General features: G+C 34.1%; 1 protein-coding gene across 24 annotated transcripts in view; it reads right to left on the bottom strand.

Annotated features, from left to right (window-relative positions):
• Positions 1-13,691, bottom strand: part of LOC136039286 (uncharacterized) — a 287,308-nt gene that overhangs the window by 150,834 nt on the left and 122,783 nt on the right. For all 24 annotated transcript variants that reach the window (XR_010620405.1, XR_010620404.1, XR_010620410.1 and 21 more), the window contains one exon: positions 544-726. Coding sequence is in view for 12 of the 24 variants with exons in the window: in XM_065722888.1 (XP_065578960.1) it covers positions 544-726 (183 nt within the window). In the remaining 12 variants the exon portion in view is untranslated. The remainder of the gene's footprint in view (positions 1-543; positions 727-13,691) is intronic.

The raw sequence follows: 13,691 nt of genomic DNA, 5'->3' as shown, positions 1-13,691 counted from the left end.
AAATTACAGCTTTTTTGTACAAGTTCCTTTTCCCTCTAAAGATATGTTTGGCCCCCTTATAGATTGTTAGACTGATTCTTAAAAGTTTCAAGGGAATCTAACAAAAGAGGTAGTCTCCGTTTCCATGCCACGTATTTAACTGGACCATGCACCAGCCAAGATTCACCCCTTTTTCAAGCCTATTTTTCTGATAACCAGTTTGAAAAAAAATTCTTATGCATAAAGGTCATCCTTTCCCCAAACGCACAAAGTTTTTCGAGTACACGATCCTTTTCAAACTTACAGCCGTAAGTTTGTAGGCCATATGGATCAAATGCACAAAATAAGCATATGTGGAGCCATGGCCCCCCACAAACAAGGTTCCAAAAACAATGGTCAATTTCGTTCCAGATTTATCAGTTTAATTAAACATTAATAAATGAGAAAAACGAAAATGATAAATAAACTTACCTTTGGAGTTTAAATTTGTAAATACAGACCCATCTGCAAAAATAGTAAATGGCTTTTCTTCTGAATAAATGTTAGAAAAAAAATTCAAAGTACCTTCATAGACATAGGGCACTCCATTTTCAAAATATACCAGTTGTGGCAGCTTTTCAATACCGTATTCGATAGCTTCGGCATCATTGTCGATCTTGACAAAGGAAATTCCGTGCTGATCACATTCATCATCAATATGCTCTAGTTCTGTAAGTACTTTTACACTTTTCTTCTGGTCCTTGTCATCTATAATTAAAAATAAAAATATAAACAGTGCTTGCTGCTTTTTTTATAATGCATACTAATAAAATTAAAACAAATATTTTCAAATCTAAGCATAAAGATCGTAATAAAATATAAAACGAAATTAAATAACTGTGTATAGAATTTGGGCTATCGCTAACACAACCCATTAAGATTTAAGCAGAAGTTTGATACTACTTTCCAAAAAGGATTTCAGAACACAAAAGAGAAATATAATCAATTGGTAGTGTGAATTTTTCTATTTATTGGTTGCGTTTCAAAAATCTTTAACCAGAATTTGAGGTGTTATAAAATACCACTAATTGAGCCACTCCTGTTTTGACGTACTGTGTTTTTCCCTTTTTATTTTCTTTCTCCACCTTTATATTCTTTGCTTCTGTGGGTTATTAATAAGAAAATAGATTAATTAATAGGTTAAGGTTTGTTTTTGTGTTTTTTCTAGTGGAATAGTTTTCAGACTTAAAGTCCTGTGATAAAACAAAATATAGCTTAGAAAGAAGGTAGCTGAGGGAGGGGTTGACATCCCCTCAATACAAAGCATGATTTTAATTTGAACTTCAATCCTCGCTCTAATTTACATGTTTTTTTTTTCATTCAAATTTATCTTAAATACGAGGGAGGATGCTTCACCACCTAGTCCATAATTAATTGCTCCAAAATTTAAAAAATGATAAGCTTGGAAAAAATCATGACATATTTGCAGGTTTATTTGTTTTTCTAAAATTTAAAATTTAAATTTAAAGTGAAATCATTGTAGCGTTACAGAAATAATACTTTCAATAATCTATTTGATAAAACCGGCTAAGACTGAAGTAAGTTCAATTGAATTCAATTCACCAATTCAAAGGACGTCGTCAGTGAAAAAAAAATCCTTGACAGAATTAAATAAAAACAGATTCTTCTTATATATCTGTTGGTATTAAAATTCGGTTTTCTAGAGTGGGGGCTACTATTAAGCCGGGTCGCTCCTTACTTACAATTCGTTACAGTTCCTTATTACGTATATAGGGGGGGGGGGTCTTCTCCTTCATAACACATAGCTATTCACGCTAAAGTTTTTTGGCACTATAAAAAATTTGAATTATTGTTCTAATGAAACAACCCTTGTGTTTAAGAAGTCGTTTTTAAAGAATTGGGACAAAATCTAAACTTTAGCGTAAAGAGCGAGGTGTTGAAGAGGAGAAAAACCCCTCATATACGTAATAATTTCTGTTAGTTTTAGGTTTTAATGTTGATCCTCGCTAGTAGTTGAAAAAACTTGTTTTTTTTTTATCATTTAATTTCTGATCATTTTTTGAATAATGCCTTCCACATCCACGGAAAAACTCCCCTTCACATGGAAATTCTCTCTGGACAATTCAATCCTTGTGAAAATTTAACCTGGACAATTACCCATAACATCTCCACGCGTAAAATTGATTCGGTAAAGAGAAAGTAAGAAAGTAAGACTTATGAAGAAATTTTGCATAGGAATTCTGGCAAATATCCCTAATATATAATTTTTCCCGAAAATTTCATCCCCTGGAAACTTCCGTATCGTTAGAAAATTCTATCCGTGCAAAATACCCTAGAAAATCCATCTTCTCCTCCCACGCGAAAAATGTGTTCATACTTCCAAATAACAAATACTATATGTAAACAATGGGCAAAGTTTATAGCCTAAAGAACTTTCCACAGAGGCTTTGGGGGTCACACTTATCTTCAAAAACACAGTTATTGGGCCTTTCAACTATGCTGAACAAAATAGCTTTCTCAAAATTCTGATCCGGCAGTTTTTGAAAAAAGTCGCATGGAAGGGGGGCTGGTTTCCCTCCAATCTTTTGGTCATTTAAAAAGGGCACTAGGACTTTTGATTTCCAATAGAATAAGCCCCCCCCCCCGAGGTTTTGGGCCCACTGGGTCGATAAGATCACACCTGGGTAAAAAAACTAACAAAACAACAAATAAACAACAACAACTTCTGGGAAAAAACAGAAAATTCCAGATTTTTGCAGACAGGAGCTAAAGAACTCATAAAAAGGGTTTTTGGTAGGCTGAATTTGATGGTGAGAATTTTATTAATATTCTATAATTCTTACGAGGTGTTTTCTCTTTTTTCGAAAATAAGGCAAATATTCTCAGGCTCGCAACTTTTGATAGGTAACATTAAACTTCATGAAACTTATATATTTGAAATCAGCATAAAAATTTGATTCTTTTGATATATCTAATAGTATTAAAATTTCGTTTTCTCCAGTTTTTGGTTACTATTGAGCCGGGTCCCTTCTTACTTACAGTTCGTCACCATAAAGTATGTGATACCATTTATGGTATTTTTATTGGTGCTAGGAAGCATCTATAGACAAATATCAAACTGCCTACCCTGGTCTTAAAATGGCGTATTAGCAAAGAGAGAAACGTGTCCCATAGTTTAAAAGCACTAATTTTAAAACTGATAGTTGTGGTTGAAGCGTAAAAAGGAGCATATTTTACTTGTTCTCATGATTAATTTAAAAACATTTTCAATACAAATTAACTTTTAAAGAAAATTAAAGAACTTCGTTAAATGAAATAAGAGTAGAAATAAAATAAAATAAAGTGTCAAGCGTAAAACTATTGCAAATCACCACCAATAAATAATTATAACTCGAAACGAACAGCGATTGCAATAAATAACCGAGCCAAATTCAAGATATGCAGAAATTAAAATGTGTAGGGTGCATAATTTTCATGCCTTCTGAAGACAAGAACATAATTTGCACTTTACTAAAAAAAAAACACATTTTTAATGTTTTCACTTTTTTAAATTTAACAAATTAACATTTATTAAGACTTTAAGGAATAAATATCGACATTTGTATATTGAATTGACAATGGACATTAATTTGTATGTTTTTCCAGTAAAGTGCAAATTATGTTTTGGCCCTGAGAAAAACATGGGAGTTTTAAGCCCTGCTCATTATAATTTCGGCATATTTCAAGTTTAACTCGGTTATTTATTGTAATCTCTGTTTTTTTAAGTTTCATTTATTTATCGGTGGTGAATTGTAATAGTTTTACGCAAGGTATATTATTGGATTTTATTTCTGCTAATTTTTTAATTTAATGAAGTTCTTTACTTTTCTTTGAAAAGCTTATTTGGTAGAAAAAGTTTCTTTAAATTAATTTTTTCCATTTTTATTGACATAGTGTTTGTCATGGAAAAAAATGATATTCTATACCTATTCGTGTTTTTCCGTAAGAGTCCATAGTTTGGATTGCTATTTATATTTTGGAGAAACTTTTTTCAACAATTTCTAACAACATACACCAGTTTGAAATTTTAAAAAAATAATATTGCTTCATTTAATTTTATAGCTCCTCAAGGTGACCATAAAAACGAAAATTAATACCATTCCCCCCAAAAAAAATCTATCTATGCTCTTTGACGACCAGGATACATTTACATTCTTTTGATTTAGTTAAATTGTTCAGGAAGAAGTAGCAATAGAAGCAGCCCTGAAAGTTTTAACACCTAATACCCTCAGTCGTCCTTGAAATATTGCTGAGATGTCTTGATTTTAATTTTTAAAGTAATATTTAGTTTTAAAGCGTAATAGGCAAATTGCATAACTGGGGGAGGGGTTAACATACCCAATTTCCCTAGAGACATACCTACTGGACATAGCTACTGGACCAAAATTTTGATTGGAAGTTTTTGGAAAATTGTGGGCTAAGGAGGATTGCTGATTGCCCTCCAATCACTTTTGACTCTTAAAACGGTCCCTAGAATTTATCATTTCTAACCTTATTAGCTCCTTTAAAAACTTGAATGATACAGCTAGTTATGATGGAGTAGCGATGCCTATGATGTAACTAATATGCCCGTTTGAATACCTGCATGCATAAGGTATATTCGTTTGATTAAAACTCCCCCTAAACGTTCCCTAAAAGTTTTACCTTAATGCCCTTAATGACATTAGTTACAGCAACTGTAGAATTATTAATTAAAAGTATACACATAGTATCCTAAAACTGTTCCTAAGACATTGCTGATATTTTCTTTTGAAAACCTGTTCATGGACGGCGTGTTGTCATTCAGTTTACCTTCTCCCCTTTAAAAATTCCCCAAAAATTTCAACTTCATACCCTTAGGCATAGCTATTATAGTAGTAACAGTGGCAGTATTAATACTATTTCTAATATTATTGCTAGTAGCAGTGTTAACAGTAATAACACTAGTACTAGTAGCAGTAGTAGTATTAATATATGCCTTTGAATGAGTTGAACATCCCCCTCATCAAGTCCTGGAAGTTTGGTGATATGTTCTCTTGATAACCTTCATATTCACATACTTCTTCAAATTTCCATCTCAATGGTCTTGGCCTTACAAGTAGTTGCAAAACAAATAGTGGTTGAAGTAACAGGGAATAGTAGTAGTAGAATTTGTAAATGTAGCAGTAGTAGTAGTATTGGTAGTAGCGTGCACAAATTTATTTTTGGTCAATCGATCATCACCTTTTAAAATTCTCTGTGAGTTCCAACGTAATACAAAAATCAATTCTTAAGATACGCTCTTCTGAAATATAAATGCCCATAGTGTCTTTTGATTTATATATTTTAATTGATGTATAGTGCAATTGATAAAATTGGTAACAGTATTAGCAGCAGTCTTAGGTTTAGTAGCAGCAGTAGTAGAAGCAATATTAATAATAGTATCAGCAGTGGCAGTAGTAGAAGCAGTAACACTATGATGCAAATATTGTCTTTTTGTCAGGTCAACATCTCCCACAACAAGCCCTGTAAGTTTTAACTTCAGATACAAAACTCTCCCTAAGATATAGCTTATATGCTCTTTTGACAACCTGTATAGGGACAAAAGTTAGGATTCAGTTTACCTTCCCCCTCAAAATTCCCCAAAAATTTCAGCTTCATACCCATAGGCATAGTTGTGATAGAAGTAACAGTAGTAGTATTAGAACTAATCGTAAAAGTATTACTAGTAGTAGTATTAACAGTAAAAGCACTAGTACTAGTAGGAGCAGTAGTATTAACGTATGCCTTTTAATTAGTTGAATATCCTCCTCATCAAGGTCTGGACGTTTGCTAATATGCTCTTTGATAACCTGTGTATTGATATACTTCTTTAAATTTTCATCTTAATGCTCTTTGCCTTACAGGTAGATGGAAAATAAGTACTAGTTTGATTAATAGTAATAGTAGTAATAGAACTAGTAAACGTAGCAGTGGCTATGGTATTAGCAGTAGCATGGACATATTGCCATTTGGTCAATCGATCATTCCCTTTAAGCTTTCTCTGGGAGTTTCAACTTAATACAATAATAAATTCTTAAAATATACTCTTTCGACAATGTAAATGCGCGTAATGTCTTTTAATTTAGCTGAAATTTATCCTCACTATTCTCTCTAATTTTACCTTCATAGGCTTAGGCTTCATAGTGCTAGTATCACCGTAGTCGCGGTGTAGTAAGAGAAGTAGTAGCAGTGTTAGTATTGTATTAGTAGCAGGAGTAACACTAGGTGCAGCAGTCTTTATAAAATTAATAGCATGTACAGATTGCCTTTCGGTCAGTTTAAGATCTCACTCATGATGCACTGGATGTTTCACCTTGGTATGGTAAGCCGTTCCAAAAAGTAATGCTGATGTGCCCCTTTGACCCCACCCCCCTCTCTTTGACGCCTTTTTCATCTTAATACTCTAACGAGTAGTTCAGCAACAGTGGTAGTAGAAGTATTAGTAAAAGTAACAGTGGTAGTAGCGTTAGTAATGACATGCGTCTATTACCTTTTTGTCAATTTATCTTCCCCTTTAAGTATTCTTTCAAAGTTCGAATTTCACACTCAAATCTATTCTTGAGATACGCCCATTTGACAAGCATGCACATAGTGTGTTTTGGTTTAATTCAAATTCTTCCTTAATAATTTGTAAAATTTTACCTTCATAAACATAGCCTTAACTGTACTAGTATCGTAGTAGCAGTGGTACAACAGTACAACATATAGTACAATAGTAGTACAACAGTATATACACATATAGACAGTACATATAATATACAGTACAACATATAGTACAACAGTAGGGACAACAGTAGCAGTAATAGTGTATCACTCGTAATACAAGTAACAGTAGTAGTAGCAGTATTGACAGCAGTAGTAGCAGATACATTTTGCCTTTTGCTCAGTTGAACATCCCATTTTCCATCTCTTGATCCCCCAGAAGTGACTTCTAGACGCGGTAAGCCAATCTCAAAATTTTGCTGATACGCACGTATCAGCAACCTATATGCACCTAGTATATTTTGATTTAGTTCAACTTTCCCCCAAACATTTCTTCAAATGTTGATTTCAAAATCCTAAGCCTTATTCTAAGCCTTGTTAATCCTAAGCTACCGGTTGATTTTGTCTGTGTTATTTCCTTTGGTTAATAAATTAATACTACTACTACTACTACTACTATTAGTGCTCGCTAAAGAAGCAGTAGTCTTAGCTATAGCAATGGGTATTAGTTGTGGTGGTAGTAAAAGCAATCGTATTTGCAGCAGTTGCAGTAGTAGTAGCGTCAAAATATTGCCTTTTTGGTCCAATGATCATCTCCCTTGTCATTTTCTCAAAGTTAAGAATTAATATACTGAGAAATTCCTGTGTTACCCCTTTTGACAAAACATACACACATTACGCGTTTTAATTTAGTTCAACACTCCCCTCAATATTCCCTGAAAGGTCAACCTGAATGCCCTTCACATTTTGGGGAAGAAAGTTCAAACATGCATACCTTTCGCAATAACATATACTAAATGTAAACAATGAACGAATTGTCTATCTTACAGCCCTTGCCCTGAAGGCTGTGGAGGAGGGAGGATTGACATCCCCGAAGTCATAATTCCTGGTCCCTTCGACAATCCTGAAGAAAATAGATGTTTCAAAATTTGGATTGGATGTTTGTTTTGGGAAATGATGAACACGAGGGGCTGGTTTTCCTTCCATAAGAACCTTATATACCCCCCGGAGCATATCTTAAAACTTTTGCCCGAAGGCTCCGGGAATTTGTTTCAACCCCGATAGCCTTGTTATATAATCTTTGGACTATTTTTAACAAAATGGTTATTTCAAAATATCTATTGGACGTATATAAGAAAATGAGATATAGGAGGGGGGGGGGATTTTTGCCCTCCAGTCACTCTTAACTTTCAAACAAAATCAAAATATTTACACAATATTTACAATAGAATCATTTTTATACGAAAAACAGTATTTTCATTTACAAGATTAATGAACGACGTCATAATTTTAGGTTGTAACCATACATAGCGTAAAGTAAATACGATGTTATATGTTAGTTATAAAGACATCAGTATACTTTACATATTTTTAGTTAAGAATCACTAAGTTATTATGCAAAACGCAAAAATATTTATAGCGTCTGAGCAAAAATATTAATTGTTTTAATTTTGTATTAAAAGACGAACATTAGAAGAACAAATTTTGCATATTTTGGAGTTAGTTAGCCGCCTGATTCTTTGAGGGTCGTCTGTTACTATTCCAAAGAAGAAAACGTCGTAGGGTTTTTTCTGTTTGTAATCAGTGTTTAAATAAAGGATTTTACAGTAAAGAACAAATTTTATAATAAAGAACGTACTCTTGCCTCTACTACCTGAAATTTTTAGTATGAATAGCAAATTCAAAGCAGTGTTCGCTGCAGGGTCACTGCTCAAAGGACGGATGCTTAAAGTCGTGAATGGTTAGACCGTTTCTCAAGCGGCAACCATACGCTACACACATACCAACAATATATTGCTTTTTCACATGGGATACCATCTAGCCAATTTCGGCTGCATAGCATTCAAGCATTTCTTTTCAGGATAGGCGGAGAAGGGATGCCAACCGTCTCCAATCACTTTTCAAATATATTCATTACCTCAGCTCAGTCCAGCATTCTCAGCCAATTTTATTTTTCAGTATTCATTCCTATAGTGATCCCCTTATATAAGGTCTGTGGATTATCATCAGGGGGTTCCGGTTGCAAATTTTTAAATTAATTATTAGATACCAGACAGTCATCCCATTTAGCTTATGTCCACCACTTAAAGCACGGATGCTTAATGCCGTGAATGGTTAGACCGTTGCTCAAGCGGTAACCATACACTACACACATACCAACAATATTTCCATTTTCATATGGGATCCCATCTAAGCCATGTCCACCGCATAACATTCAAGCTTCTCTCTTCAGAACAGGTGGGGAAGGGGCTTCCCGTCGTCTCCAATCACCTTCCAACTAGTGTCTATTCATTACCTCAGCTCAATCCAGTATTCTCAGCCAATTTCATTTTCAACTTTTTTTTTCTATAGTGACCCCCTTTTCCATTTTTTCCATGTAAGGTCTGTGGATTATCATCAGGGGTTCCGGTTGCAAATTTTTAATTTGTTTATCAAGCACATTTTTTTCCCTCAGCTGCCTAGTCTGGGGTAATACCATTTTACTGACTATCTGGGAATTTTTGCTGGTAAAACTCCCTGAGCTTGTGACAAGCCTAGACAGTCAAACTCAAGACACAAAAACAGACAGTCAACTAAATATTGGTCAACAAATCTTTAATTCATTTTTTTGAGCCCAAATGTCTTAGCTTATAAATGAGTTCACTGGCCTAAAACTCAAGGAAGACGGGCAGTTTTAGGCTTTGGACGCTTATTCCCCTTGCAATTCCAGCCAACTTGTTGCTCAGCTAACATTGAATTAAGTTTTATTAGTGCAAATGTCTAAGTTTATGAACTGAATCAATTGCCTTGCCTAACACTCATGACAGATGGACCTAATTTAACTTTAGACGACTGTTTGCCTGCTATTCCACGCAAATTAAAGGTCCTGTGTCAATTCTAAACTCTTGGTTCAACCTGCCTAAGACCATACATAAGCGTGCCTTGTTCACCTCTCATTCCAGGCAATCTAACGGTCCTCTGTCAATTTTAAATTCTTGGTCAACCTGCCTGAGACTCTAGGCGGGCGTGCCTTTCTAAAAGATAGCAAACAAGTATTGGTCCAATAAGAGAGTCATACTTACTCCCGCCGTTTACCCGTGCCATTTAACCAAACACTTGGAAAACTATATGTTCTATGACTATCTTAATTCTACCACTATCTACCTTAATTCTTTTGCCCTAGGAATGACGCATGGAGGGATAATAGATAGACTTCTCTATTAACAAATGAACTAACATCATTTTTATACAATCATAATAAAGACGTTAATGCCAGATTTGCCTCTCACTCAATTGGACTATCTCTTGGCTTTTTCTACAACTAGCCATGGCTTGATGCCCACAACTATTTAATTTTAATTCAAGTATAAAGAACAAATTTATTATAAAGAGCAAATGTCCTGTTGTGGCGCAGTGGATTTGACCTTAGCTTGGTAATACGGGACCCAGAGATCGAATCACGCTGCAGGAATACACTCCAGGGCCGACGCAGGGACCTTAGTAGTCAAGAAGCGTCGTTAATTCTTTAATAATAAAGAGCAAATCCAGAGATTTATGAATTTTATTAAAAAATGAATTTTTGCCAATATCTAGTAAAGACGATGAAAATGCAGGGGTAGCAACCTTGTAATAGGTCAGGGTCCGTACTAATTACATATCCAGTAATTATAAAAATTATTAACATTGAGTTGTTGTATATGTATTGCATATGTGCAAGCGGGATACAGAGAATGTGTGACTTTAAAAGTGGTAAGAAAACATATTTAGAAAAAAGGAATTTACTATACTTGAGGAATTAAAGTTCTATCAGAATTTTCAAAGAATTAATGTAGGCCTTTTATGAAATAATATATGCAAATAAGTAGCTACGAAAAAGTCAACAATAAAGTAAATAAAAGCAGTTTGTCTCCCATCTCTTTGAATTTTATCCCTGGATCGATGAAAGCTTACATCATGACAAAAGCCCTAATAAGGAGAGTCACGCTACTGTCAAAAAGTATATTTAGTGTATATTATTAGTTAACGTTTTGGGAGTTGTACTATAACCTTAGAATCGTTTGTAAATGAATCTCAGAATATTATTCAGTTTTCATGGGCAGCAATGGTGGTTTACCAATGGACTCTGCTAACAAAACTTATACACGTTGGAACCACACTAATCCCACTAATCACAGCCTACCATTAATTTTTTCCATGATTTAGAAAGTAAATGTTGCTATTTCTAAGGTTGTGGCCAGCATATTTCTCAAAAGAAAAAGGGGTTTTTGGACCTTAATACAAATAATTTTTCAAGAATTAGCATAAGTTTTCACTCTTGTTAGCAATCCTTGCCCTTTGCGGCTGCCAACTTAAGGCGTATCAGTTATATGTGCGGATTGATTGAAATAATTCTGTTACCTCAATATAAATAAGATAGGGAGGAGCCTCATTTTCCGGTAGTATAAAGCCTCATTTTCCGGTAGTATAAAGCCTCATTTTCCGGTGTTTGTGAAGACGACTAAGATTATGATAATGACACAGACAACTCAAATAGGGAAAATTATAACATTCAAAAGTTCAGACTGATTTTAATGTCGACAAAAAATACATGTTTTAGGTTTTACTGAACGCATATAATTCTTAAAAGCATCGAAAATATAAGTTGGACCAATGGAGTGATAAGTGCCAAAGGAAACTGAGCCTTTAAACAATAGGGAATAGATTGTAAGTAAATAGTGGAATTGTGACACTAATGAAAACTTTGTTACTGCAGTTAAAGTAGACATGAATAAAGAAAGAAAGCATTCATACCCATGCATATTTATTTCTCAGAATGGTACATGTCCTACAATTTCTTTTTTATTTTCACGAGGCACTCCTAGTTTTTATACGTTTCCTTTTTGAGATTTCATTTTTTCTAAACATTTCATACCCCTCCCCCTTTCCCCTAATCATGATTTATGCTAACATGTTTGAAGCTGTAATTGACAGCTAGAGAGATTTAGTGGTTTTCAGAGTGTCAGAATTAACAAACACACGCACATCAAACAATTCGTGGTAACGAACTGTAGTAAGGAACGGCCCAGCTCAATAGTAATCAAAACTCTAAAAAATGGAATTTTGATACCAATAGCTACATCAAAAGAATTGCATTTTAATGCTGATTCTAAATATATAAGTTTCATCAAGTTTAGTCTTACCCACCAAAAGTTACGAGCCTGAGGGAATTTGCCTTATTTAGAAAATAGGAGGAAACATCCCTTAAAAGTCATAGAATTTTAACGAAAATCACACCATCAGATTTAGCGTATAAGAAAACCCTACTGTAGAAGTTTCAAGCTCCTATCTACAAAAATGTGGAATTTGTATTTTTTGCCAGAAGGCAGATAACGGATGCGTTTTGTTTGTTTTTTGTTTGTTTGTTTGTTTTTCCCCAGGGGTGATCGTATCGACCCAGTGGCCCTAGAACGTTGCGAGAGACCTCATTCTAACGGAAATGAAAATTTCTAGTGCCCTTTTTAAGTGACCCAAAAAATTGGAGGGTACCTAGGCCCCCTCCCGCGCTAATTATTTTCCCATAGTCAATGGATCAAAATTCTGAGATAGCCATTTTGTTCAACGTAGTCGAAAAACCTTATAATTATGTCTTTGGGGACGACTTACTCCCCCACAGTCCCCGTGGGAGGGGCTACAAGTTACAAACTTTGACCCGTGCTTACATATAGTAATGGTTATTGGGAAGTGTACAGATATTTTCAGGGAGAGTTTTTGGTTGGGGGAGGGGTTGAGAAGAGGGGATATGTTGGGGGAACTTTCCATGGAGGAATTTGTCATGGGGGAAGAAAATTTACATGAACGAAGCTCGGGATTTTCTAGCATTATTAAAAAAAAACTTAAATAGCATTATTTTAAAAAAAAACAAAGGGGCTTGAACCCTCTCATATATAAAATAAAAACATGAGGATACAAAAGTTCGTTACGTATGTATTTTACTAATAAAAACATTCGTAAAAAATTAAAAGTTCTAGTTGCCTTTTTAAGTAACCAAAAAATCGGAGGGCAACTAGGCTTCCTCCCCCGTTCATTTTTTTCTCAAAATCATTCGATCAAAACTATGACAAAGCCATTTAGCCAAAAAAAATAAATATGCAAATTTCGTTTTAATTAATCCTCTGCGGAGAGCCAAAATCAAAACATGCACTAATTCAAAAACGTTCAGAAATTAAATAAAAAAACAAGTTTTTTTAACTGAAAGTAAGGAGCGACATTAAAACTTAAAACGAACAGAAATTACTTCGTACATGAAATGGGCTGCTTCCCCATCAACGCCCCGCTCTTTACGCTAAAGTTTTTTTTTACTGTTTTAAAAAGTAGAATTAAGGGAAAGAGTCAAACTTTAGTGTGAAGAGCGGGGCGTTGAGAAGGAAAAGCCCCTTTCATATATGAAGTAATTTCTGTTCGTTTCAAGTTTTAATGTCGCTCCTTACTTTCAGTTAAAAAAAACCTGTTTTTTTTTTTTATTTAATACACACTAACACGGACATAAACACGCACTAACACACAGACATTAACAAATACTAACATGCACACAGACACAAACCTACGGTGTGCTAGTTGATCTCCAGTTAACTAGCCCCTTGTATACATACATACATACATACATAGGCTACATACATACATATATATATATCTATATATATAAAAATAAGTTGTCTGTCTGTCTGTGGATGGATCAGGTGACGTCACCTGAAAAAACTGGATCAGGTGACGTCAAAACTGAAAAAACTAGAAAAAGTCAAAAACTACAAAAAAAACTAAAAACTAATAAAAAAAATAAAAAAGCTAAAAAACTAAAAAAACTAAAAAAAGGCAAAAACTACAAAAAAAACTAAAAACTAATAAAAAAGCTAAAAAACTAAAAAAACTAAAAAAAGGCAAACACTACAAAAAAAACTAAAAACTAATAAAAAAAAATAAAAAAGCTAAAAAACTAAAAAAACTAAAAAAACTAA

The sequence above is a fragment of the Artemia franciscana genome, chromosome 19, assembly GCF_032884065.1.
Source record: "Artemia franciscana chromosome 19, ASM3288406v1, whole genome shotgun sequence".
NCBI classification, from domain to species: domain Eukaryota; kingdom Metazoa; phylum Arthropoda; class Branchiopoda; order Anostraca; family Artemiidae; genus Artemia; species Artemia franciscana.
The sequence above is the reverse complement of the archived record's forward strand: the minus strand, read 5'-3'. Positions and strand labels throughout refer to the sequence as shown.